Genomic DNA, 24,915 nt, shown 5'->3' with positions numbered 1-24,915 from the left:
CCTATTGAACAGTGGGGCCCTTTACAAATAGTCTCCTGCAGGGTGGGGCCACCCCGAGGCTGCTTCAGCATCACCCAGTTCATCTCCCACACCTGCAGTGCTTCAGCAGGCTCACAGGAAACCTGGCCTTCTCCAGGAGTTGTCGGCCACCTGAGGCAGAAGCGGTGTTACTATTCCCACCCATCACTGTCCACACAGAGGGCCACTGCCCAGCCCTGAGGCTTGTGCTTGCTTCACACAGGTGCTCACTAAAGCCTCACGGAAGGGACACCACCGCCTGGCAGCCCTCCTCAGGCCCCAGGGCTGTGAAGCCTGTAACACCATCCTACTCATCTTCACCCCAGCGGTGATAACCACCACCCAGAATGGCCCTGGGGACAATACGCAGTCTTCAAGAATCATGCTGGAAGGTCCACTGCAGCGAATGAGTCCCGATGGAAACCCAGAGGCGGCGACATTGCCTCTACACTTTCCTGCCTTCCAGGAAACGGTGGTTCATTCAGCAGGGAAGAGTGATGGGCCCATTCCCCGAAGGGGACTCATTCTGGGGGGCCCAAAGCAGCCAGAGCAACAGCACAGGGGGCGGGGGTGGACATGGGTGCTGCCCACGGGGACACTGGCTCTCTGCTCTTTGGGTAAGCCCAGGACGCAGCCAGGTGCTTGTGGGGAGAGGTTTCAGGTGTGCGAGGGCTAGAGCAAGCGGTGAGGCCCCGGGGCAGCCGACCTCGAGGGGCCGGGCCCCCTCCCTGCAGTACAAAATGAGTATGCCTGTTCTTGGTAAATATACTTGATATGTGCTTTAAGTAAAAAACATGAAGACAAAAGCAAACATGCACCAAGTCCCACCTTAGTATGATTTAAAAATACGTGTTTCTAAAGCAGTTTTGGTGTCACACAGCGGATTATGAGTGTGCAGCAAGAGGAAGCAGGTAGCTCAGAAAGTCTCCATAGCCTCTCTTCTCCCAAGCTAGTGGAAGGCCAAGCAAAGCCAAACCCTGACGAGCAGGTTCAGCAAATGTGAGGAAGGCTCTAAGTTCCCCAGCAAGAGCCGGGGGCAGTTCCCGCCGGCTGAAAACCTGGCTTCCCAAGGGGGTACAGGCTCCTCTGGCCCCCACTCACTGCACCAGTGAAAATGCTCTTGATGCCCATTCATTTAATTACTAGGAAGGTGGGGTCTTGCCAATAGTCGGGCTGGGGGCAGAGCCAGCCTCCCTTGTTGCGGGCTTGGGGGCTGGGGTGGGCCTGGCCTCAGGGAGGGCTCAGTCGGTCAGCAGGCTCATCTTGCAGGACGGTGAGGAAGCGCTGGCCCCCCTCACAGAGCAGGCAGTACGCAGCCCGGCACAGCGCCAGCCAGGGGCGCCCCAGGGGCTCCTGCTCGCTTAGCAGGGGGAGCAGTTCAGCCATCAGGACCTGGGGGGTGATGAGGGCCAAGGGCTCAGGGGGGGCTGGCACACTTGGGGGGACCCAATCTAGGGCAGGAGTCAAGGCACCACGCTCCAGTTCTCCCTCTGCCTCCCAAAGCTCCAGCACGCTCTCATGTGCCCTCCCCCACTCCTTCCCTGGTGGATCTTGGGGGCTGAACCAAGAGGCTCAGCCTGGAGTCCTCCTCATGGCCCACGCCTCCTGAACACGCGGTGACCTACGCCCCCAAGTCTGGAAGTACCTTTTCCAGATGGACCTGCTGGTCCAGCATGGCTACCCGCAGCCTGAGGGCCGCCAGGGTCTGCAGCTCCTCGGTGCTGGAGTAGAGAAGCAGCTGGGGGCTCCACATTGGGTCTGTGCCTCCTCCACAGGGTGAGGCGGCCCTGGGGGGCCCCTCAGGCCACGGCCCCTGTGGCTGTTCCACCACTGCTGCAAGAACAGGGAACACCGCCCCATGAGTAGCAGCCAGGGCCCTCCTTCCCAGGCTCCAGCTAGGGGTGCAAAGTCCCCCCTTGCCTCCTGGGTGAAGCCCTGCTGTCCACAAACAACTCTCTCTTGCAACACCAAGCGTGTGCCAGAATCTCTGATTCTTACAAGAAACTTTCCCACTAAGTGGATAAATGCACAAGCTACTTAGACTGGTGGGGTCTGTGTGTGGGCAGGGGGGACTGGAGCGGGGGTGCTGCACTGGCCAGCTCCACAGCACTGCTACTGAGCACTCAGGATCCCGTGGGGGACATGGGGAGGGCGTGCCTGCCTGCCTCCACTCCCCTGGGGGTGCTGTTCAAGTCCCCACACTGCCCTGTTCCTGGAGGACTTTGACCCCGACCAGGTTTCCCCAGTCTTTCAGAGGTAAAGAACCCTCCTGCAATGCAGGAGACATTGGAGACTTGGTTACGATCCCTAGGTTGGGAAGACCCCTGGAGGAGGAAGTGCCAACCTACTCCAGTATTCCTGCCTGGAGAATTCCATGGACAGAGGAGCCTGGCGGGCTACAGTCAGTCCATAAGGTCCCAACTTAGCAGGCACACATGCACACAGTTCAGCTCGTGTTGCAGGGCGGGCGGGCCTCACCTGAGTGCAGCTCCTGCAGCCCGTGCAGACACTGCCCCGCCAGGGCCTGCAGCCCTTCCAGGGTGAGCAGGCTGCGGTACTCCTGCATCCAGTCCTTGGGGTCTACACGAGAGCCGGGGGGAACACAGGCCAGGTCCATGAGGGTTCTGAAGCCCTCCCTGTCCCACTAGAGACCCAACACGGGGCCCACTAACCTGCTGTGAGCTCCTCCCTCATTCGAAGCCTCAGCAGCAAGCAGGCCTTCTGCAGGCGCTCCACCTCTGCTGAGCTGAGCCTGGAGCCGGGCTGGCCTGCCTGCACACGGGTCAGGGAAACTACCCCACAGGCGGGCCCCTCCGCTCTCCCCCAGGGCTGGGTCCCAGGGTGGCTTTGGCCCTTCCTGGAGTGGCTCCTCCTCACACTCTAAACCAGGTTTAGAGCCAGAACCTCTGCAAGGATCCCACCCCCGCAAGGATACGGATGTTTGCATTTTCTGGAGAAACTCGGTTTTGGCGGTGGCAGCAGCAGCATCCACAGAATCCCCAGTCTGCATCGAGCTGAGCTGGGCCCACAGTCTGGACGCACACATGGGCAGCCCGCAAACCAGAGAGCAATATGTGATGATGCCAGTCAGCGGGCCAGGGCCCTGGGAGGTAGGCGAGGCCCAGGGGAGGGGCCCAGGGAACTGAGGGAACACTGCCCATGGAAGGGGGACAGAGCTGACCCACTTGGGGAAATACCAGGAAAGAATTCTCGGGAAAAGGGGAGAGAAGCTGGCACTGACTGGGAACTAGAGCTCTGGGCGCTGGCTCCGTACCCGGCACAGCGGGTACACCTGAGCACCACCTGGCTTAACCCCTACGACACTTCCACAACCTGGGGCCTGGGGACACCTGGCACCCTGCTCAAGGTCTCACAGTGGAGAGGCTGAGCTGGGTCCGCGAGAGCAGTCCTAGGGCGGCAGACTCTCCTGATGTGAGAGTGTCACTGCCCAGGAAAGCAAGCAGAGGGGCCTGCGGGCCAAGCCTCCACCTCCCTGCTCTCCCACCCCGTGCCCCCACCACCCCCACCGCCACTCCCCTGGCTCCCCCTCCCCTCCCGGGGCCCCGCACCCCCACCAGCCTCACCGGGCATTCCGGGAAGCCGCCTTCCTGAAGGCCTCTGGCAGCCGCAGTAGGGCCCTGTCGGGAAGCTGATGCTCAGGGCAGCTCTGTCCCACTCTGGGGGCTGCAGGTCCCACTCCCCACTCAGAACCCAGTGAGGGGTGAGGCTCTCCCGACCCTCAGACAGGGCTTCCAGAGTGACCACGGGAGCCAGCGCAGCTGGGGTCCGCCTGGCAGAGAGGGGAGCAGAACCCAGGCCGTCTCCAGCGCATCTGGAGCCCCCGGGCTGGGTGGGTAAGTGCACGGGGCACAGAACAGTCAGGGAGGAGAGCGGGACAGGCCCCAGGACGTCAAACATGGCACCGTCACCGCCAACAGTCCCACCTACCAGATTCCGGGCTGGGGCCTCATGGGGTGACATTCTGGGGCTTCCCGGGCCCACACCCACACCCACACTGCTGGGCCCTCCCTGTCATCCCAAACCTAGCCTCCTGCAGCTGCCCAGGATTTGATCAGGCAGAGACAGTAGTTCCTCCAGGGAATGTCTGTTGGGGAACTCACCCCTTATCCTTGAGTGTAAAGGCTTCTGGAACCTGAGGAGCAGCCTGGGGGATAATCTGCTGGTCTCTGAGGCCTGCTTCAGGCTTGTTGGCTCCGGCCCCCTTCCCTATATGGGCGCCATCTCCCACCAATAGAAGCCTGCGCCCAGGGAGATCCTTTGCGGGCACCCACGGGTGGCGGACGCCCCTGGGGGGTTTTGTCTCTGGTGCACAGCTGCCAGCGCAGTGTGAGGTGCTGGGTGGGGCAGAGGCTCTGGTGGCAGGGGAAGTGGACCCAGACTTTAAGCTGTGGGCCTTGACTCCTTCTCCAGCCTTTGAGAGGCCTTTTCGCACTCGTACTGCCTTCTCCAGTGCCTGGGTCAGAAGCTCCAGCTCCTTGAGGTCCTGAGGGCTGGGTGGGTATGCTGTGAAAGCCGAGAGTCAGGTAGAGGCCCCTGATCACTGCCAGCCAGAAGACAGGTCGGGGACGACACCTGTAGAAGGTGGGGGGCTAAGGTTTACCTGAAGACGGGGCCTCTTCATTAATTTCTGGCCCTGGGGTTGGCTCCGGAGCCGGGGTCTCGGCTGGTTCCCTGCAAGGACACAGGGCAGCCATGGCACGGCCAGGGCCCAACAGACCCCCATAATCGCCTGGCCTAGGAGCCGGCGCCCCTTCTCAGGGCCTCGGGAAAAGCGGGGGGCACTGGCAGCCCGCAACTCGGAAGTGAGCGCTGAGCCCGGCCTCCCGACCCGGGGCTCCAAGCAGGGTTCTGACGGCCCGAGGGCTGCCTAGCCGGGTGGTTCCGGGTTCGCGTACCAGGCCCGCAGCAGCCGTCGGGAGACTCGCAGGCTCTGCTCCAGCTGCCGTTGTCGCTCGGCGCAGGAGTCCAGGGCGTCCCGCAGCTCGGCCACCAGCCTGGGAGGGAAGCACCGGAGGCTCAGCGCCCGGCCGGGCCCCCGCCCCCGCCCCTCCAGCAACGCCGGACCCACCGGCGCGAGCACTCCGCTGGCAGCATACGAACGATACGGATCTTCGCGATCTGCCGCCGTCGGAAGATCCCGCCCCTTCCGGACTAGAAGACCGCCCTTTCCGGCCGGGCTGCCCAATCCCGAGCCCAGCGTCAGGGCCCGCCTTCCCCGATGACGACCCCGCCTCTAGCCCCGCCCCTTGGTCGGCGGTCCGAGCAGTGACCGGCTCCGACCCCCGCCCGGGGGCAGCAGAGCGAGCTGGGGGACTTCGGAAGACGCGCAGTTCTGGTTTGGATAACGGGGTAGATGGAGGCTCCTGTGGTCCCTTAACGGTCGGCTTCGTCTTTGCATCGAGGGCGCTCTAAAGCAGGGCCCTGGGACCTTGCTGACCCCGGGGCACCTAGCGCAGGGCCGGGAACGCGGACGGGCCCATAGGTATTTACTGCTGTGGCTTGAGGTACGGATGACGTGTGTCGGGAGCAGGGACAAGGCAGGAGGGAGTGTGCACTTTTGGACACGCTGACGAGGTGATGACATCCGGGAGTGGGCACCTCGGCAGAGGGGGAGAAGGCCCAGGAGCCAGAGATGGGCACGAGGACCAGTGGGGCTGGGCAGGCTGGTCCCCGGTGGGGCAGGGGTGCCCGGATGGGGCTAGGTGAGGGGGAGCTGGAGCCGGGTGGTGGAGGGACAGCAGAGCCTGGTGTCACAGGAGCCTGTCCCAGGAGGGAGTGTCCGCGGGAGACACGTGGGAGTGGGGGTGGTGGGGACAGATGCTGGCTGAGGAGTGATGCTGGCAGCAGGGCCCATTGTAATTGGATCTAACAAGAAAAAAGGATGAGTGCCAACCCCACAGGGGCCAAGAAATCTCAGGGGAGAGCAGGATGGAGGACAGACCTGGGAGGGGGTTTGTTTAAAGATAGAGTGTCCGTTTCACTGTTGCTAATAGGAAGGTGCCACAGCAGAGAACAGATGCCAAGGAAGGGAGCTGAGGGTGCTGGGACAAAAGGGGGAAGGTCGAGTGGGACCCAGGCAGCCCTGGGACTGCTGTTAGGGTGGGCACCTCCATCAGCAGCGGCCTCTTTTCTTGCCCAGTATGGGAAGCCTGAAATGAGATTCTCAGTGAGAAAGGAGGGGAGGGGAGCAGACACAGGGAGACCCCACCCCCCAGTCAGGTGGTATTAGGTCCCTACCAGAGCACTCTCCTTCTTCGGATGCAGGCTGGCCAGAAGGCAGAGAACTTTTGGGTTTTGATAAGGGGCCAAGGAGCCAAGGCAGTTCAGACATGCACATCACTCAGCTACTACTATCCTCATCACATTTAATCCTCACAACACCCCTGTGAGGTAGGTATTGTCACCCCATCGTACAGATGAGGGAACTGAGGCTCACACAAGCCTAGGGGCACACAGTCGACAAGGGAGGTCTGCAGTCCCGATGCTGGGATTCCCTTACTCAACCACGGCCTACCCAGGGTGGTCAGAATTTGCCTACAGCAGCAAAAAAGATAGCTCCCACAGGGAGTCAAGAGCCCAGAAAAGCCTCTCCGGGCGAGCGTCTCCTGGTCCCTGTAGTTTTGGTTCAAGAGCATTTGGGGGACACCCCTGGTTAAGTGGTTCTTTCTGACATTTCAAGAGGAAGCAAAAGCAACAGCAGGTGAGTGTATTGGGGTCAGCCCAGCAGGGGAGAGCGGTCAGGGTCACGATTTGCAGGAAGTCACAGCAGGTTCACCCTCACCCAGCAAGCCAGTCCTCTGGTTCATGCTTTTCCGTGTCTTGGTCACCTCAGATGTTACAAATGACATTTAATTTTTTCCTGGATAACTTCTCTGGGAAAACTGATTTTGCATACAATGTCAGGAGAGCACTGAGGAGTTTGAATCAAATTTTCATTTTTCGTTGAGCCTAAATAATGTTGAGAATTTTTAAAAATGTAATACCTTCTATTTTTAATTTTTCTTCTGTTTTTTATCCTAGAGGGATGAAGGATGGAAATAAAGACAGGGAAAGAAATGGTCCAGCAATTCAGTGCAGAGAGAGGGTCATGCAGACACCAACTGTTGGGGACACAGATGGACCACTGCAGGAGAAGGGACAGATTTTTAAAAGGAGCTGAGAACATGGGAGGGAGCGAGCCTGTGACCGAGAATCAAGGACCTCGAGCCTGGTGTTCACGCACAGCCCACCACGGTGCCCGGGGAAGAGCTCTCTCATTGCAGGAGGCACCAGCCGGTGAGGAAAGGAATGCATGCCCAGGGCAGGGCAGTGTGGGCCCATGGATGGCGACATGCTCAGGGCTGTTGGATCTCCCAGGACCCCAGACGAAACAGACGGGGGTACGGGGAGCTGTGTGTGGACACTTGGGCTACACATGTTCTCAGCTGTGAAAGCTCAGTTCCTGGGGTGCTGGGGGGGTGGGGAATGTTCACCCAGGACGTGGGCTGAGTTTTCCAGAGGAAGCAAGACAAGACACGGGAGGGGACAGAGAGACAGGACTGACAAGGCATGGTGTGACTGCTTCGAGGCTAAACTTTCCAAAGAGAAGGATCTGAGTTTTCGTTGTGCTTTGGAGATTCTGACGGCTCGTGATGGGCTCCCCTGGAGAAAGAGTCCCCGCCTCCAGACCTCCTCTCGGGCCCAAGTGAGGCCAGCGGGGACCCGCAGGGACCCGTCTCGTCCCCCGCCCCGCACCAGCACAGCAGCAGCGCCCCCTCAGCGGACGTCCACTGCGGCACACGCTCAGACACACTCACAGCTTCAAGAAGCCCAAGTTCATGTTCTCCTCCTCCTCGCTGGGGGCCGACAGGTTTTTCCTCTTCACCTGCTGTTGGGGAGCACAGCTCTCCAGGGGGCTGGGGGGGCGGCACTGTAAACACGACTTCCGGGTGTGGTGGTGGCAGGGTGGTGTGTTCAAGCTGCTGCCCATGGGCAGCTCTGAGGTAGACTGGGGGGGCCCCCCCGACGCATGCCCGGAGTCTGTGGGACTCGCACTGCTGACGGAGGAGTACCCCGACGTCATGACGTCCTTGCCCAGCCCCCGCCTGCCGCACAGTGGGGGCTCCGGCCCTGGGGTCCGCAGTGCCTGGCAGCCCGCCGCCAGCGCCTGTGTGTCCTGGGCCCCCCACACCTCCTCCGGGCAGGCCTCCTCGTCACTGGACTCCTGACAGCAGTGCTCCTCGGGGCTCAGGTAGACTACGGTGACGTCGAGGATGCCGCTAGGAGCCGTCACTGTGGGGGACGGGGGACGTCGGGGTGAGCCTCTGCCCGGCCAGGACCCAGGGGAGCCCAGGGTCCCGTCTCAGCCACAGCTCCTCACCCTTGCCGGTCAGTCCCCTTCCCTTTGCCTAAGAAGTCAAGGGCGAGGTGTGTCCTCCAAGCTCGGGGTGACACCCATGTGACATGGGGAACAGGAAGAAGGGACAAGACACTGAGGGCCATCTAACACTTAATCCTGAGTGGACGCAGAAGCATGCAACTGGAAAATCCATAGACATGGCCTCAAACCGGGCCCTCGAGTTCCCTTCCCCCCGTCTGCAGATGGCTGAGCAGACATGGGGACAGAGCCTCTGCGGCCTGGCCTGGAGTGATGCCCGAGGCACAGGACCCAGCGGGGGAGCGGGGGCACATAGCACAGGATGTTCTAGAAAGATCTTGTCATGAACGCAGGTGGGTCAATCCTGCCCCTGCCCTGTGCAGTCCTCCCGGCAGCACATGTCCGGCCGGGCTACAGCGTGGCCTCCCTGTGGGCTGTAGTGCCGGCTGCTCTGCTCTTCCGGGCTCCTCGGACACGAGCTCCCGCAGCCCCGGCCAGGCCCGCCCGCCGCCCGCCACTCACCGTCACCCTCCTTCTCGCCCTCGCTCTCCTGGTCGCCCTCGTAGCCTGAGCAGTAGTCCAGGCTCCAGTCCAGGAAGCTGCCCAGCAGCGTCTCCTCCTGGCTGGACAGCTCGGCGGTGGGCGTGGTGACGAAGCTGCCCCTGTCCTCCTGGAGGCTGTTCTCCCGCTTCCTGGGGAAGGGAGTTGGGAATGCAGTCACAGGCGGCAGCGTCCCTGGCACGCACCTGCCCCGCCCCGCCCCGCCCCGCCCCGCCCCGCCCCGTGTGCTGTGAGCACCCAGGAAGTGCCCTCGGAGGCTCGCAGCTGATTCACAGAGGTCGGGCCGGCAGCACAGTGAGGTCCCTGCTTATCTGGACTTTGTAGGATGAATAGGAGTTCTTTGGGGGGGGGCGCGGAGGGGAGCTTATTCCAGGCACCACAGCCAGGACACTGAGACAGAAGAGACAGGGTGATGGGGTGATGGGGACCGAGCGCCCCAGCCTCTCCTCGGGGCGCAGCTGGAGTGCTGGGGCGACGCGTGGTGGGGCAGCGTGGCCTGGGGGGGCTCCACCTGTGTTCAGGACCACTGAGCCCACAGGGAGCTGGGCTGGAGCCACGCAGGGGAGGAGGCAGGGCTGCAGGCAGTGTAGACTACCGGCCCAGCTTCCGTTTCCGGGGGATCCCCAAGGGCTGCAGGGGTCACACGGGAGCCCAGCTGGGCCCGTGGGCTCACTCACCGCTTGGCCCTCCTCCCAGAAGGCGAGCTGAGGAAGGCGTGAATATCACCTGCGCTGAGGAAGGGCGCAGGTTCCGGGCTCTCCTGCTTCACGCCCAGGGCGGCACACAGCTGGCCGTAGCTCAGCACCTGCAGGGGAGCCACGGTCAGAGGGTGGCAAGACCCCGGGCAGGGGGGCCCGCCACCGGCACCCCTCGGTACCTCTTCCAGGCTGATCTCCTCGTAGCGCTTGTCCTCGAATCGCTGCTTGACGGCAGTGAGAGACACCTGCCTATAGTCCTTGGGGGCGTCATCGTGGAAGCTACCGACAGACAGACAGACACGTGAAGGACCGCGGGGGGCAGGGAGTGCTGGCACCGCCCCCAGGAGGCTCCACCTGCAGCCCCCGCTCAGACGGGAGAGGACCTGACGTCCTCGAAGCGAGCCCAGCACCACCGTGCAGACGCCCAGCAGTCCCTCGGTTAACCCGAGAGGCACCTATGACCCAGTGCCCACTCCCAGGTGTGTCCCCAAGAGAAAGGGGGGCAGAGGTCCCCGCAGAGACCTGGACACAGTCATCCACAGCAGTGGGGAGGCAGAAAACCCCCAAATGTCTGTCAATGCAGAGATGGAGAAGTAAGACAGGGCCTCTCTGCCTGGGGGCTCCCTGCACAGTGGAGACACCGTGCAGGTGGGAGGCCACTCACACCTACAGGCCTCGTGGTGCACGAGCCTGTGATGAAGCGTCCAGAACAGGAAGGAGAGGAGTGTTGCGGGGTGGGGCCCGGTGGGGAGGGGACACCTGAAGGTATTAGGGAGGCACTGCAGGTTTCTTTGAGGGAGAAGATGTTCTTTGATTGATGGTGGTGATGCCTGCACAACTCTATACCAAAAGCCTGTTGAACTGCACACTTAAAAAAAAGTTTCATTTGTAAATAAGTATTTCCAGTTTATCTGGATTGAAAAAACAAAAAAAGTAGGGGAAGGTAGCAGGGAGGCAGAATCACCCGGCCCCTTGGGTGGGGGAAGGGGACGCTGAGGCCGCGTGGCCTGAGAAAAGAGGAGACCCTGGGGGCTTCGGAGCACGCAGTGTGGGTGGGACCGCGTGGGAGCAGCGAGGCTGCCAGCCGGGGTGAGGTGAGAGGGGAAGGGCTGAGCCCCTGAGGCAGGCGCGGCCGGCCTGTGCCCAGGCTGCAGTCTGCCAATGCCAGCCTCCAGTGATTTACCACCGTCTTTTCTTATGCTCTACTGTCTGTGGAGTTAGGTTTGGGTGGGGAGGAGCTGCTGCCCACACAGCAAACGTTAAAAACATGTTCGCTAAGCAACATGGCCCTGGGACTTCTAAACGCCAACCCTGAGACCTGCAGCTCATGGCCCGACAGCCCTCCTGTGACATGAACTCCCTCTGGACCCACGGCGTGGAGGATGTACCCTGTGTGTGGGGCTCACTTCCTTACACACTTACCACTTCTGATGAAGACTTAAGACACAGGGGATGAGGTCTTCACAGGAGAAGCCGGTGAGGTCCCACAACTGGGTGGTCCAGGGCTGCGCTGGGGAGGGAAGTGGGGGTCGTGGGGCCACCTTGACACCCACAGCCCCAGTGGTTCTGGAATGGAGCTTCCTAGGGCTCAGCGCTGAAAAGGCCCTGTGCCCAGGGCACGCATGCCCGCTGCGCCCTGCAGGGGGAATACCAAGCCACCCCCAGACAAGGGCTCTTAGTCTATCCTGCTGCCTCCTCCTCAGGAGAGAGGAGCATGCTGCTTTGTCTCCCTCCCTCCCCAGGACCCGAGCACCAGCTCCTGACTCTCGGAGACCCTCGCCCACGGGCTCAGCCCGGCTCTGAGAGGCGGGCGGGAAGGACCTGCCGCTTACTCTGCCCGTGTGTCAGCCTCGCCAGCAGCAGGGCGGCCGCAGCCAGGTGGGCCGGGGCGTAGGCGGCCAGGCTGGTATGCAGCAGGGAGAGCTCGCAGAGGAAGCCGCACAAGTGCTGGGTTCTTGGTGCCATGGGGACGAGCGTCAGCAGGACATCCTTGTAATCAACCACGGTGGGGACCTGGCGGGAGGGCGGTGGGCGTGGGGTCACGGCATGCAGAGGGCCCTTCTGCCAGCTCGGGGGAGGCTGGACTGCAGACACACTGCCCTCCTAGTGGCCAGCACACTCACTGGAAACGCCGAGTGGCTGTGGCCTTGTGCCCTCTGGGTCCTGGAGGGCTTCCCTGAGCAGAGAAGCCCAGAGCCATGCACATGCCCTCTGCTCCTCCCACCCCCCAGTGCGACTCAGCCTCGATTCAGGAGGAAAAGGCGAGTGGCCGCTTACCCGGATCTTCCCGTCCAGGGCCGAGATGATCTCGCCCATCATCCTCACCAGGTCCTCGTACTTGTAGGTGTTGTCTGTAAGCCACACGGCCTCCCGGATCGTCAGGATCTCTTTGCTGATGAACCTGGAGTGTCAACAAGGGGTCTGAGCTCATGCCCCTCGGCGGGCTTCAGGCTTCAGCGATGGGGTGGGGAGTCCAATGAGTTGACCTGGCTGCCCCCGGCGGGTGAGGTTAACTGTAATGGTCATGTGAGCCTGTCGTAGAGGCTGAGGGGCAGGGGTATGAGCGCCACAGACCTGTGGCAGGAGAGTGGCTAGGCTGCTGGGCATGCAGGTGTCTCTGCAAAATCTAGCCACGAAGGGTGTCAGCGGCCAATCCCTCCCCACGAAGGGAGGGAGCGGCAAATGAGGGTTTGCCCTGCCTTGTGCCAGCCGCTCCGGAGCGAGCATGAACAGCTTCAACCCGGAAGGCAGTCGAGTCAGCAGAACCAGAGTCAGAGGCTGTCTGGAGGTCTGGACCTGGCCCAGGGTCGGGCAGAGGGACTTGGGCGGTCCTTGGGCAGGTGGTCACCCTGTTTTCTCCTCTCTCCCAGCGCCAGTTAGCAAGGGACACACTGGTCTGGTGGCCTCTGAGGGCCCCTCCCTGCGCCAGGGTGATGGGGGCTGAGCCCGCAGCCACTCGGTCACTCTGTAGCTCCCGCGGTGGCTTGGCTGAGAGGACAGAACAGTGGGGACCATAGGTGCGGGGTGCAGTGACGTCGAGAGGGGTGGACGCGAGTTTGTGCTCAGGCAGTGGCAGAGTGGACGAAGGGGTGTCTCAGCCCCTAAAGATCTTTTAAAGCGATTATCTCACGGCCGGTCCCCCAGTCTCTGATGGCAAGGACGTAACCATGGCGTTTAGACCTGGGGAGGCTGGGGACCTATCTGTCCAGCCCTCTCTGGTGACAAGACCCGGAGCTCCGGGTTCTGAGGCACGTGTGAGAGGTGCCAGACCGCGTGTGGCCTGAGCCCCGCTCCCTCTGCCTGTGGACACCCTGCTTCCCTGGCCACCAGGAAACCATAGCGCCCAGTTCCCATCAGGGCCACAGGACGGAGCGCGCTGCAGGCGTGGACCGGGTGGCCTCAGGGGCCATGGCAAGTGGCAGAGAGCAAGTCAGGGCCTCAGGCGCCTGCATGAGCTGATGAAGCAGATACACTACACCCCAGTGACACACGCCTCTGGGTCACTGTTCCAAAGATAGACCAGTCCTCCGTAGTTGACGCCACTGTGTGCAGTGAGCCTGCCCCTCACCCCCTAAGCCTTACAGACAGGCACTGCCCCGGACGATGGCAGGCCATGTAGGAGAAAGCTGGTTTAAAACACACAAAAAAGCAACATGTGTGGTGGGATGTGCCACCCACGCTCTGTCCAAAGGCAAAACTGGGTGGGTGAAGTGCTGATTTTAGGAAGGTGGGCTTTCGTGAAACTTAAGACGGCTGACGGGAAGAGTCAGAACAGCCACCTCTGAGGAGCCCGCATCCTGTCCCCAGGGTAGGAGGGGGTGTGAACCTGGCTGGACGTGGGTCTCTAGACACAGAGCTGACAGCCTGACTTGGAAGGGCAGCCGACTGTGGCCTCCCGCATCTCCGTGTTGCCCTCAGGGGCCAGGGGAACACAGCTCCTGCCCAAGCAAGGCCACCACAGGGATGAACGGCGGCTGCCCGCGCATGGAGGGTCAGCCCTGCTGCCCCCGTGTGGGGAAGACCACCTGCTTTGGGCACCCCTGAGATTAGAGCCCCATTATCATGAGGTGGGGTGCCGAAGCCCTGTTCATCCCACTGAGAAGCCAGCCTGTGACCTGGGCAGGGCCAGCCAGGGGTTTCTCACCGCGTGCAGATGACCATGCAGGCGATGCCCAGCAGCTGCAGCCGGTACCGGGGCACCAGCCGCCTCCGTAGGTATCGATCCACGCACTCCACAGTCAGGTGGAGACACAGGCTCGAGAAGTCCTTCATGGTCGCGACCTCCACCAGCCAGTCGATGAGGATGTACCTGTGGGAAGAGTGCTGCCCCTGAACACCAGGCAGAGCCTCTGCAGGGCCCCGAACCTCACAGGGTCCTGTCTCCCACTCCCCGAACCTCCACAGGGTCCTGTCTCCCGCTCCCTGAACCTCCACGGGGCCCTGAACACCAGGCAGAGCCTCTGCAGGGCCCTGAACCTCATGGGGTCCTGTCTCCTGCTCCCCAAACCTCCATGGGGCTCTGAACACCAGGCAGAGCCTCTGCAGGGCCCTGAACCTCATGGGGTCCTGTCTCCCGCTCCCCAAACCTCCACGGGGCCCTGTCTCCCGCTCCCCAAACCTCCACGGGGTCCTGTCTCCCACTCCCCAAACCTCCATGGGGCCCTGAACACCAGGCAGAGCCTCTGCAGGGCCCCGAACCTCATGGGGTCCTGTCTCCTGCTCCCCGAACCTCCACGGGGTCCTGTCTCCCAGTCCCGCCCAGCCAGCCATCCTGAGGGGCAAGTGGTCACTTCGGGCGTCACGGGCTTATGCCGGCAGCCGTCCAAGGGGGTGGGGGCCCCACCACTCCTGACTTGGTTCCTGGGAGGCAGGTGGGCGCACACATATGGACCCTGCCCACCCCCACCCAGGGGCCCCCTGGCACTGGATAAACTTGGACTGTCACTTATAAAGGGGCAGAGCAGATTTGCTCTGGAGACTGGGGACAGTCACAGGTGAAAGGTTACTATCCTGGAAACCTGTCTCCTCCCTGAAGAACCCTCACCATGGGGTCATTTGTCACAACCCCCTGAGGTTGAGCAAAGAGCCAGGAATGCAGCCCAAGCAGGATGCATTGAGCCCGGGTGCTTGAGCTCTCAGCCACCAGGTGACCATGATGGAGGGCTCGGGCTGCAGAGCTAGCAGACACAGGGTCCCTCCTCCTCGATGGCGCCAAGGCCAAGCCGGGACCCTGACGTCACAGGGTACACTGCACGCAGCGGCAAGGATGCCCGGGCGGAGTGGACAAAGGAGAGGAGATGGGAGAACAGAAGCCAGAGGGACGAGCCGTGATGGCGAGGGGCTCTGTGCAGGTGGAGGGCGGCTCCAGGTGGGCAGCCAGACAGGAGCGTGTTTCACAGGCAGAGGGAAGGCACAGGGGGGTGAGGGCAGAGTGAGCAGGGGACCAGAGGGGGCGGCCGGGAGGAGCACCCAGGAGTGTGAGGGCCATACCAGCCACGACTGGGAGCAGAGGACGATGCTCCCTGCGAGGATACCCTGGATAAACACAGTGACCTGACAAAAACCGACCAACCGAACCACACACTTTAAAGTGGTTAAACCCGAAACTAATGTTGGAAATCAATTATAACTCAACTAAAGAAAAGGAAGAAGTCGGCTCTTGTCTGACATGGAGGAAAACAGACAAATGCTCAACTTGTGGCTGAAATAATATTATGTTATTATTTCAATAAAACTACTTTAGCTTTTGAAAAGCAAAAAAGGTTGTCTATGTTAACCCTCACTCCCAACACACAAAAGGAATAGCAACAGTGCCCCCCACCCCCGCAAAAAAACGGAAAGACTGGGAGGGCACAAGGCAGGAGGGGCACCACCAAGGCAGGTCGACTCAGGAGCACAGCAGCTTGGGACTCCCTTGGTGGCCCAGCGGCTGCGACTTCGAGCTCCCAAGCTCCCAGTGCAGGGGGCCTGGGTTCGATCCCTGGTCAGAGAACTAGATCCCACGTGCTGCAACTAAGAGATCCTGCATGCTGCAACTAAGACCTGGTGCAGCCAGATAAATTAGTCAAATAAAAAGAAAAAAGGTACAGCAGTTTGGTGACATTTAGCGTGGGAGCAGGGGACACTGCCCCCCTGCTGTGAGCGGAGAGGTAGCAGCACAGCCAGGGCCTGCCCGTTATACATCTAAAACGCATTTAAGATCCCTCGCATAAGCTTGAAAAATTATTCACATTTTCCATTTTGCTTTCTCACATGTTCTGTGATTGTAACAGTGTGTCATCTCCAAACTTCAGAGGAGAAGGACTTGCGGAAAGAGGCAGGTCACGGGGTTCTGAGGCTGCAGGCCCCCACTTCCCCTGCTGATGCTGATGCTCGTGAGGATGGGTTGGAAAAAAAAGGTGGTTTTTCTGGCGTCATTTTAGAAAGGTGTTTAAAATGGTTTAACACTTTCTGACGCTTAAAAAGGGAAACTGGAGAGAACAGACACTCATATGGGAGTTTTCTTTTTTTCCCAAAGCCCTAGATAACTCGGGCATTACTGGTTTTAGAAAACACACACACACACATGTGCATGCATGTACACGCACACCGGGGGTGGGGGTGGGGAATCCCGGTGGGCCTGTCACAGGACCTCGTCACCATGGGCAGTTCTGGCCCCTCACCTCATCGTGTCATTGAGCCCCTTCTGGACAGAGAAGACCCTCTGCTTATTGACAGCGTGGGAGGCCTGGAACAACTGGCAGACTATCTCGCTGGAGGCTTTTGCTTCCAATCCGAGCTGGTGTCCGTGTGCACAGGCTTTGGCTAGAGACAGCTGCGGGCGGAAGAGTCGTGGGGTGAGCAGGGGCAGGGCCTTCTTGTCTGTCAACACCCTGGCCCATTTACACCCTCTAAGCCTGCCGGAACAGAAGGACCACAATTTTACTTACGTTTTTGGAAGTAACTAGTAAGTCATGGTAGAACGTTTAAAACGGATGAAAGGTACAGAATCGGAGGTCGGCCCCTCCTCGCCCTGCTCTTGCTCTGAGGGGGTTTCTGTCGGCTTTGTCACCTGGGGGGCCGCCGCTGTGCACGCCTGTGCGCCTTCTGCCATGTGGCTGACCCCCAGGTGGGCACTGCCTGTGCCCTGACGCTTTCTGGAAGGCCTGCTCGGACTGTCACCCCCATCACAGGAACACTGAAGGCTATCTTATCACATCTTGGCTGGCCCAAACTGCTTTCCTTGAGAGTGTTTGTTTTCAGAAGTTACTAGCTAGCCACTCAGAAGCAAAGAATATGTGTGTGATCTGCTCGTGGGATTGGCCATGACCTCTCTGAACGGGCGCCTTTCCGATGAACAGTGAAGGTCAAACCTGCCCCGTATTTTGACGGCTAGTATTTACTCGCTCGTTTCTGAGCATACTGAGGCCCTGTGTACTTCTATGGGGCCTTACTGTTTTTACTCATCAGTCTGACCTTGTCTTAGCAACACACTGTTGATCGTTACATTTCTCGTAAACGTGCTGCGTGCCTTCCTGGACACAAACATTATAGTGGCCTGTCATGTGGCAGGTGGGCATCCTTGCTGCAGACTTTGTCCCAAGTTTTTAACGGCCAGTGACTGAAGTCCCAACTTGATGGGGTCACAGGCACCAGCTTGGCCAACGGGGACTTCCTCTGATTTGTCTGGAAATAGTGACTTCCTTACAGCTGCACAGGGACAGTGTATGGTGAACGCCAACTACAACCCTCCAACGTCCAGGTCCAACGCCGGACCACCTGGTGAGGGGTCAGATACTGGGAAGAGGATAGCGTTCCTCACGCCAACCTGCTCTAAGGAGCCTCAGGTCCCGCTGCCAAGATGCTGTCCCCGCAGGCCTGCTTTAGGGAGCTGTCCACACTGACAGCAGCTGTGGTTAGTCCACAGCACGTAAGGATGACGAGGCTGGCTGTCTTCAGTGCCATGGGTAAAGCGTCCCCAGGCTGCCCTCCCTGCACACCTCAGAGCTGACCACCCTCAGAGTTGCCCTGCCATGACTCCCCTGCCCCCCACGGGAGCCTGGCAGCCCTGCCCCGGGTCCCAGAGAGGAGGCACTGGGACCAAACTGGCTCCCAGCTCACCTGCGCTTCCCAGCAGCCTTTGGCAGCAAAGTCCCTGAGCTTCCGGAAGCTGTGGAGGCACCGTCCGGGGTCCAGCATCTGTCAATGTGAGATGCCCTTACATGGGCGTGTCTCTGGAGGAACTCAGAACCAACCCCCGGGGTTCTTCAATGTTCCCCCAAGACCCCCAGAGGGGCCCCAGCTGGGCCTTCTTTCTGACCCTTCTTGCCCCGAGTGGTGGTGGTCGTTCCCAGGGTGGAGCTGAGAGCAGCCCCGGGGGACCCAGGAGGACTCCCTGCATTGGCAGACCCTTGTCCAGGGTTGCTCTGAGACCAAGCCTCTGGCCCGCGTCACCCTCACTCTCCCAGACCTAGGCCCACTCACATCCATCCGCCTGTCACTCTCCCAGAGGAGGTATGAGCTGGTCAGACACCCCTGGTTAGCGGACTCTTCAAACAGGTTCCGGGCCTGCTTCTGCTTCTCTTCATCCTAGAATAAGTAACCACACATGCAGTGCTCACCTTTAATAAAATGAGTCAACTAAATTAGCAGAGAAACAACTTCCCTGGAAATATGCCATGTGAGAACCGAGGTGGTGTGAGCCCAAGAGCTCTGCCCTCGGGCCTTGCTCTTCCTGCCTGGGGCTGGGCTGGCTTTGGCCCGGAGCTGCCCGCTCGGTGACGAAGATGGGGGGTGGTGGAGATCCCCAAGGCCCTCTGGCTCCTCGCTCACACCCCGCATCCCGCCCTGCTGCAGTCAGAGCGCCTGTCACCAGAGGCCACCGCCCTCCCCAAACTGCTGCTGGGGGCCCTGTGCTAAGTGGAGTCGACGGTGTGAGGAGGCGGAGGGAGCCGCCCGGAGCCGGTCGGGAGGCATGCGGGCCGTCCTGCCTATCAGACGCTCTGGCTCCACCGGCGTACAGACAGGCTCCTCCCGGCTGGGAGACCTCCCGGTCCCCTCCCGCGGCCTCTCATGAGCGTCCTAGTCCTCGGTGGTTGCAGCTGCCGGAGAGGCGAGCAGCACAGAGCCGCAGACCCGCTGTGCCCGTGCCCACCCGGGCCAGGACGCCAAGCAGCACGGGGGCGGGCGGGGGACTCACCTCGAAGAGGCTCAGCACCCTTCCCAGGCAGTGCAGTATGGACGCCCTGTGGGTCTAGAGAAGGAAGGGTGACCGTCAGTGGGGAACTTCCTGGGGCCCCCGACCCCCGCTGCACCCCCGTGTGCAGGTCCTCTTGCTCCCCGGCCGGCCTCTGCCAACCGTGTCACGGAGCCTCTGGCCGTCCCTCTCCGCGGGCACCGTCTGCAGCCCCGCCCTGCCCCCAGGCCCCCAACCCTAGCTCTGACGTCTCCTGCTGGTTGTTTGCAGATGCTCCCATATTCACATTGTTTTCAGAGCCTCCGCTGCCCTCAAGTCCCTGACTTCACCCAGTCCACAGCATCTCCCCCCAGGGCAGTCTCCTCTCCTGGGACCCTGTGGGGTGCCCCACCCGCACCCCGGGCAGGGACTCACTTTCTGTAGCTGGCACTCCGCCCTGAGGCTCTCATGAACCACGGCCTTGCAGCAGCTCCCGGACACCGACCAAGGCGGGCGAATGAAGAGCCAGATGAAGGGCGCGGCGCCCACGTTCAGCCGCTCCGCCAGGCTGAAGTAGCGAGACGCCTTCAGGCCGTTCACTTCCGCTCGGGCCTCGTCAGACACTGACACTGCAGAGACGGACAGAGTGAGCCAGGATGTCTGGGGGTGGGCACAGCGGTGCCCCCAGTCCTTTCGAAAAGTCTAGGGCCTTAGGCCGCTGCCACGCGAGGTTGTTGGTGCTTTAGGACAGAAGAGCCTGGATGGGGGCTCCATGCTTTTCTTCCTGTGTTTTGTGAACCAAGTGCCCTGTGGCTCCACCCACAGCCTGGAGTCTGAAAATCCAGGAAGGTGCCCCCCACCCCCCACCCCATGGAGGTATCACAGGCCCACCCTCCTGTGGGCGACTGCCACCCAGCCCCCGCTTAGCAGGGGCTTTTTTCTGGGGTGACAAGAGCATTTCAAAACGAGCGGTGTTGGTCGCACAGTTCTGAAGACACTGACTGGGCTGCACACCTGGATGGGTGAGCTGAACGGTGGGAATTCTCTGGGCAAAGCCTGGATGATGGGATGATCAGATAACGGGAGGGTGGGCACAGGACGGCTCATCGTCTCCACGTCAACAGTCCAGTCAACCAACTATGACTGGGGCGACCTCTCAGCAAGGTGCCAGGTCTTTTAGAAGCAGAAAAATGGTGGAGGTACTCAAGACTTTGTGTTTTGGGAGCTGGGACATGATGAGGTGCAGGCTGGTTCCTGCCTGCAGGAGGAACCAGGATGAGGTTCCTTAGTGAGCCCAGCAGATCAGCAGGAGTCGGGAGAGAGGGTTGTATCAAGCTCTTTTGAGCAGCACCTGCCCCTGGGGGTGAAGGAATCTAGGTACCAGCTGGCTTTGGCCTGCCTGAACTTGCCTCCCGCAGAGGGCCTTGGCTCCCTCCCTGTGTTACCGACACCAGGCATCAGGCATGCTATGACTGCTGCCCCAAGTCCCTCAAATTAGCTGTGGCCAAGGAGAGAAGCTGGGGTCTACTTGTGGGCTATGGTGTTAACTAGGGAGCCGGGAGGGCTAGCTCGCCTGAGAAGTCCCCATTCCGAGTCTCTACTCAAAGCCACTCATTGTCAATCGAAATTAAAGGCTCGTTAAGTAAGAGGTGACCTCCCAACCTACAGAATCAAAGCTCATCAATGAGTCCCTGAGCAGGACGCCTCTCTGACACAAGCTCCCAAGATACAATGGTACACAGCCAGACACAGCGAGAGCAGCGACTAAACTGCTAACACGGGCATGGGCTTATGTGAGTTCTAGTTTTCTTTTTTTTTCTGACTGCAATGTAATGCACGTGGGATCTGAGTTCCCTGGAAGCTTGGAGTCTTAACCCTGGACCACCAGGGAAGTCCCTAGCGCTTGTTCTAAAGTGTCAACGTCAATCAGGGCGAGGCCAGCCCCAGACCCGGCAGCACTTACAGCCTTCGTTGTAGAGGTAGGCAATGCCCAGCTTCACGGCAGCTTCAAAGTTCCCTTTCTCAGCAGCCCTGGAACAACAGGAACATGAAACACTGCATGATTTTATTCTATTAAAGCTATGTCCTACCACAGCACCTGAAACTACAGTACTTACTTTCTGAACAGAAGCTTTTTTCTGGTAATGACTAAACATCTATTATCCACGACACACTATATCACACATGAGGCTTAAAAACATGCTTAAGCGAAAGAAGACAGTCACAACAGGCCACACGGTGTGTGACCCCGCTCATATGAGATGCCCGGGACAGGCAAATGCATGGAGACAGACAGTGATTGAGAGGTTGTCTAGGGTCTGGATTACTATTGGGAAGATAGGGAGGGACTGCGAATGATTATGCGGCTTCATCCAGGGGTCACGAGAAGGTCCTAAAGTCAGACAGTGTAGATGATTGCACAACGCTGTGAATATATTAAAAACCACTTGATCAGTACACTCTAAGTGGATGGGCTGTATGGTTCGTGGACTATGTCTCAGGCAGCCTGCCTGTGACCACGGGCACACTGTGCGACTCTTGGCCCCTCTGGCTCTTCCTCCAGGTTTCAGTTGGAGGGGGTGGGATCAGTCAGGGAGTGTAATGCACTAGGATTCAAACCACATGGTCCTGACCAAAGTAAGAGAAATAAGAAGTTTCCACGTGCAGGTGACCTGCATCTGAGCCACATGGGATGGGTCACAGCCTACGAGGACCTTCTGGAAGCACCACTGTGACTAATAAGTGGCAGGCCTGAGCTGGGGGTGCAGATGACCCATGACCGTGCTGGAAGTCGTGTGACTCAATGAGTGAGGTCTACACGCTCAGTCACTCCCTGGGGGATGTGGTGTTGATAGGGGGCTACGAGCACAAGGAAAATTGTGGTCAGGTCCGGTCCTGAGACAGACTGGCACAGCGGGGAAGGCCAGGAGTGAGAGGAAGCCTGGCTGCTCTCGGGTGCAGATACCTTTCAAAGAGCTTCAAGTTCCCTGGAGAAGGCCACAGCTCCTGGAAGCTGGCACATGCCCACACACTGGCATGGTTGTCCACCAAATACTTCAGGTGGGAATGTACCTGAGGAACAATGGGAGTGGGGTGGGGGGTTATCAAGGGGCTACAGGGAAGCCCCGCTTCTGGAGCTCCTGAAAACGTAGGGTCTCCTGTCTCCCTCCGACCCTACCAGTAAGGCCTCCCGGGCTCTGTGTATCACAGTAACTAGCAGTTGCTTTGAACAGAGAAAAGAAATCAGACACAACTTTCTCTGTGGTTCTAAAGGTGGGGACAGGTCCTGGAAGTGGGGGTACACACCAGGCTGAGAAACGGGATATAATGCTATACACCTGCAACGACCAGGGAAACCAACTCTGAGGCTAACGGGTAGGTCAGAAATCTGTTTTGAGCTCCTCTACTTAGAGTTTTGCTAGTGGGAGCACAGTTGGAACCTGGGGGTCAATGGGGGCACTCAGGAAAAACTGAACCACATGGCAGCAGCCTCAGGCGGGACCTCTGCCCTGGGTGAGGGCAGGCAGTGTCCAGGCCGGGGGCCCTGAGCACAGGTATGCATTTTAAGTGCAAAAGCTCCTACTGCCACTGGAAATGGCACCTGCAGATGTTATGAACGCAATGGAGGCAGGTTTGGGAGTCAGACAAATGGGTTCTTATGGGTGTTCCCGCACTAATTTGCTGGATGCCCTTGGTTAAGTGGCTTAGGGTAGGGCAGCAGTTCTGATATCCACACAATAAGGCCCAGAGTCCCTTTCAGCACTGGATATTATATGGGCTTTGTCCTCATGAGGGCTTCTCTAGTGGCTCTGACGGTAAAGAATCTGCCTGTAATGCAGGAGGCCAGGGTTAAATCCCTGGTTCAGGAAGATCCCCTGGAGAAGGAAATAGCTACCCACTCCAGTATTCTTGCCTGGAGAATGCCATGAACAGAGGAGCCTGGTGGGCTATAGTCCATGGGATCACAGAGTTGAACACAACTGAACAACCAACACTTCTACTTCACACCATCCTCAAGAACATACTTTTTCTTCTTAATACTGTTTCATTTCTTGAGGGATTCAATTTGCCAGGAAAAGGTACTTTCTCTGTTAAAATAGACGCTGCAAAGAGCAGACTCAAACCTCGGTATCCTACATTTTTGCTTTCCTGTCATCAAAACAATCTCAAATGTCTATTACCAACATCACCGTTGTGGATCATCTACCCCCATTGCTAGCCAGAGTTTTTGTTCTGACATTTGAGACATGAAGCCTTCGTGGTAAAACCAATAATGTCAGGGCTGACACTGTGTTCATCTGACAACTTACAGCTCGGACAGCGAGGATATCTCCAACAGAAAGCCATTTCAGGATGTGAAAGAGTGCATCTTCAGGGAGATTCAAGATTGTGAGGTTTCGAGGTCTCCTTCTTATTCTCCGCTTTGAAGGATAACAGAAACACTTGGCACACCTACAGTGGATCACTTAAGAAAAAAAATTGGAATGGTTTAAGTGATGTGTTGGAAATGAATTGTGCTGATATGAAAAGTTACACCTGAACATGTTTTAACAGTTACTGGTCCTCTGCCCCAGCCATAGTTACAGTCCCAAAGATTAAATAAATAAGTGGTAGTGGTATAAATGAAGACATCTTCATTCATTCAAATACTTGATAAATGTTTATGGTGAGTAGTAATCACGTAACCTGGCCATTGGGAAACCATCTGACCCACAGCCCAGTTAACAACAAGGAAGAAAGGAAGAGCAGACAGTGTTGATGATGATTAGCCAGGGAGACGCCTGGACCCTAGCTGATTTCTTAGCTTCTATTTGCACACATGACTAAAACATGAAATGTTAATAAGGATTTGAACAAACTGGTTTTCAGGTTCAAATTCCGAGGGTCCGTCCTGCAGAGAAGCCAAGAGTGGACTTGGAGGGTAGGCCAGTCCCAGCTCTGTGGATGTCAGAGCTGTCCGGCCAAGTCTCAAGGTCCTCTGAGACCCTGACAGGGGGTCCTTCCAACTTCAACTCCAGCAACTCTTTCCTCCCTCCAAGCAGAGGAGCCTGTGGCAGAAGGAGCCATCTCTGACGCTTTACCCGGTTCTTCATCCGCTCCTTCCTCCAGTCCCCGCGGGAGGTGGCTGCTCCACCACCGGCAAGTTCCCTACTCAGGGCGTCTTCCTGCCCTCTCCCCTCGTTCCTCACCCGGGTTTCCCATCAGTAATTAACCTCATGCGACAGCCGAGCGCATACGCAGCTCGACGGATCCTTGTCTTTTGCCCCATTTTCCTCACCCCCCTGCCCTAGGACAGCCACGGTATAACCACGGAAACCTCGGCGGCGCTCACGGCCCTGCACAGGTAGCGGTCCCCTCGCGTCGCTTTCTCGCGGAGCCGGGCGCCGCTGGGTATTTAAACCGCGCGCCGGGGAGGCGCCGTCGGGACGATCCGAACCCCGGGCCGAAAGGCTCAAGCTGGCCCCACTCAGCCTGGAGGCCACTCCACCGCGCCCCGCGCCCCGCGCCCCGCGCTCACCGCCTCCGCTCCCCATAGCCGTCGCCGCTGCCGTGGCCGCCGCCGCCGCTGTAGCCGCCAGACCCGCCCGCGGGCCCAGAGCGCGCCTCCCCACGCAGGCGCAGACCCGCCCGCCTCCCGCCTGAGTTTTCAAACGCGCCGGGCGTTCCCATTGGCCCACCACTGGGGGCGCGCGCCACTACCCCGCCGGGCTCCGCCCCAAGCCACGCCCCCTCGACATCGGGCGCCCGTGACTGGCTGCTCCAGGATGCGAATTCGAACGCCGGCAGCTGATTGGTGGAGCCTGCGCGGTCGCCCCGCCTCCCCGGTACGGGCTGGGATCTGAAGGAGCCCGGCTCTCGGGCAGCTGGCAGTGGAGTTCCTGGGTCCGCTCCGGCCTGCGTTGACATGCCTTATTCTGGGATTTGGCCTTGCCGCTGACTCGGCGGCAGAGGTCACGGCGACCGGAGCCCACGGCGCACAGTGGGTTGTCAGTGAAGTTCTGAGCGGACCGGCCGCGCCTCCGAGTCCGGGTTCTCTGAGCGCGGACCCCGACGCGGTCTTCTACCTGCGTGGACGCAGGGGAGCGAGCGCCCGCAGGAGGCACCTC

At 59.6% G+C, this 24,915-nt stretch overlaps 2 protein-coding genes across 7 annotated transcripts; both read right to left on the bottom strand.

Moving 5' to 3' along the window:
• Positions 1–853: 853 nt before the first annotated feature.
• On the bottom strand, positions 854–5,175 carry TEDC2 (tubulin epsilon and delta complex 2). Of its 3 annotated transcripts, none has more exons than XM_065924089.1 (10): positions 5,108–5,175; positions 4,935–5,033; positions 4,640–4,710; positions 4,140–4,542; positions 3,603–3,656; positions 2,954–3,050; positions 2,691–2,790; positions 2,497–2,598; positions 1,664–1,851; positions 854–1,410 (listed from the first exon to the last, which is right to left on the bottom strand). In XM_065924089.1, exons 1-10 carry the CDS (start codon positions 5,131–5,133, stop codon positions 1,249–1,251), a joined length of 1,302 nt encoding a protein of 433 aa, XP_065780161.1. In that variant the 5' UTR covers positions 5,134–5,175; the 3' UTR covers positions 854–1,248. The 3 variants fall into 3 exon arrangements, with proteins under 3 accessions (XP_065780161.1, XP_065780163.1, XP_065780164.1); XM_065924091.1 differs by having other exon boundaries at positions 1,664–1,848; XM_065924092.1 differs by lacking the exon at positions 3,603–3,656.
• A 2,656-nt stretch (positions 5,176–7,831) lies between these two features.
• On the bottom strand, positions 7,832–24,428 carry CCNF (cyclin F). 4 transcript variants are annotated; one of them, XM_065924085.1, is made up of 17 exons: positions 24,327–24,428; positions 23,119–23,273; positions 21,774–21,880; positions 20,772–20,839; positions 19,244–19,437; positions 18,833–18,886; positions 18,118–18,222; positions 17,755–17,832; positions 16,317–16,468; positions 13,799–13,963; positions 11,932–12,055; positions 11,487–11,667; positions 11,077–11,164; positions 9,834–9,933; positions 9,634–9,761; positions 8,918–9,087; positions 7,832–8,310 (listed from the first exon to the last, which is right to left on the bottom strand). In XM_065924085.1, the coding sequence occupies exons 1-17, from the start codon at positions 24,340–24,342 to the stop codon at positions 7,832–7,834; spliced, it is 2,364 nt and encodes a 787-aa protein (XP_065780157.1). In that variant the 5' UTR covers positions 24,343–24,428. The 4 variants fall into 4 exon arrangements, with proteins under 4 accessions (XP_065780157.1, XP_065780159.1, XP_065780160.1 ...); XM_065924087.1 differs by lacking the exons at positions 16,317–16,468; positions 17,755–17,832; positions 18,118–18,222; ... (4 more) ...; positions 23,119–23,273; positions 24,327–24,428 and adding an exon at positions 15,885–16,307; XM_065924088.1 differs by lacking the exons at positions 16,317–16,468; positions 17,755–17,832; positions 18,118–18,222; ... (4 more) ...; positions 23,119–23,273; positions 24,327–24,428 and adding an exon at positions 15,907–16,307.
• Between the last annotated feature and the right edge of the window lie 487 nt (positions 24,429–24,915).

Source organism: Muntiacus reevesi, chromosome 2 (genome assembly GCF_963930625.1).
Source record: "Muntiacus reevesi chromosome 2, mMunRee1.1, whole genome shotgun sequence".
Lineage (NCBI taxonomy): Eukaryota > Metazoa > Chordata > Mammalia > Artiodactyla > Cervidae > Muntiacus > Muntiacus reevesi.
The sequence above is the reverse complement of the archived record's forward strand: the minus strand, read 5'-3'. Positions and strand labels throughout refer to the sequence as shown.

Excerpts from the sequence above, each read along its gene's own strand:
- TEDC2 (XM_065924089.1), bottom strand. The coding sequence starts at position 5,133 with ATGCTGCCAGCGGAGTGCTCGCGCCG. Across the intron at positions 4,711-4,934 it reads CGACGGCTGCTGCGGGCCTG|GGAACCAGCCGAGACCCCGG; the intron begins GTACGCGAACCC and ends GTGTCCTTGCAG. Across the intron at positions 1,852-2,496 it reads GCTGCAGGAGCTGCACTCAG|CAGTGGTGGAACAGCCACAG; the intron begins GTGAGGCCCGCC and ends CTGTTCTTGCAG.
- CCNF (XM_065924085.1), bottom strand. Across the intron at positions 20,840-21,773 it reads AACTTGAAGCTCTTTGAAAG|GGCTGCTGAGAAAGGGAACT; the intron begins GTATCTGCACCC and ends CTGTTGTTCCAG. Across the intron at positions 9,088-9,633 it reads TCTGGGAGGAGGGCCAAGCG|GAAGCGGGAGAACAGCCTCC; the intron begins GTGAGTGAGCCC and ends TCCCTTCCCCAG.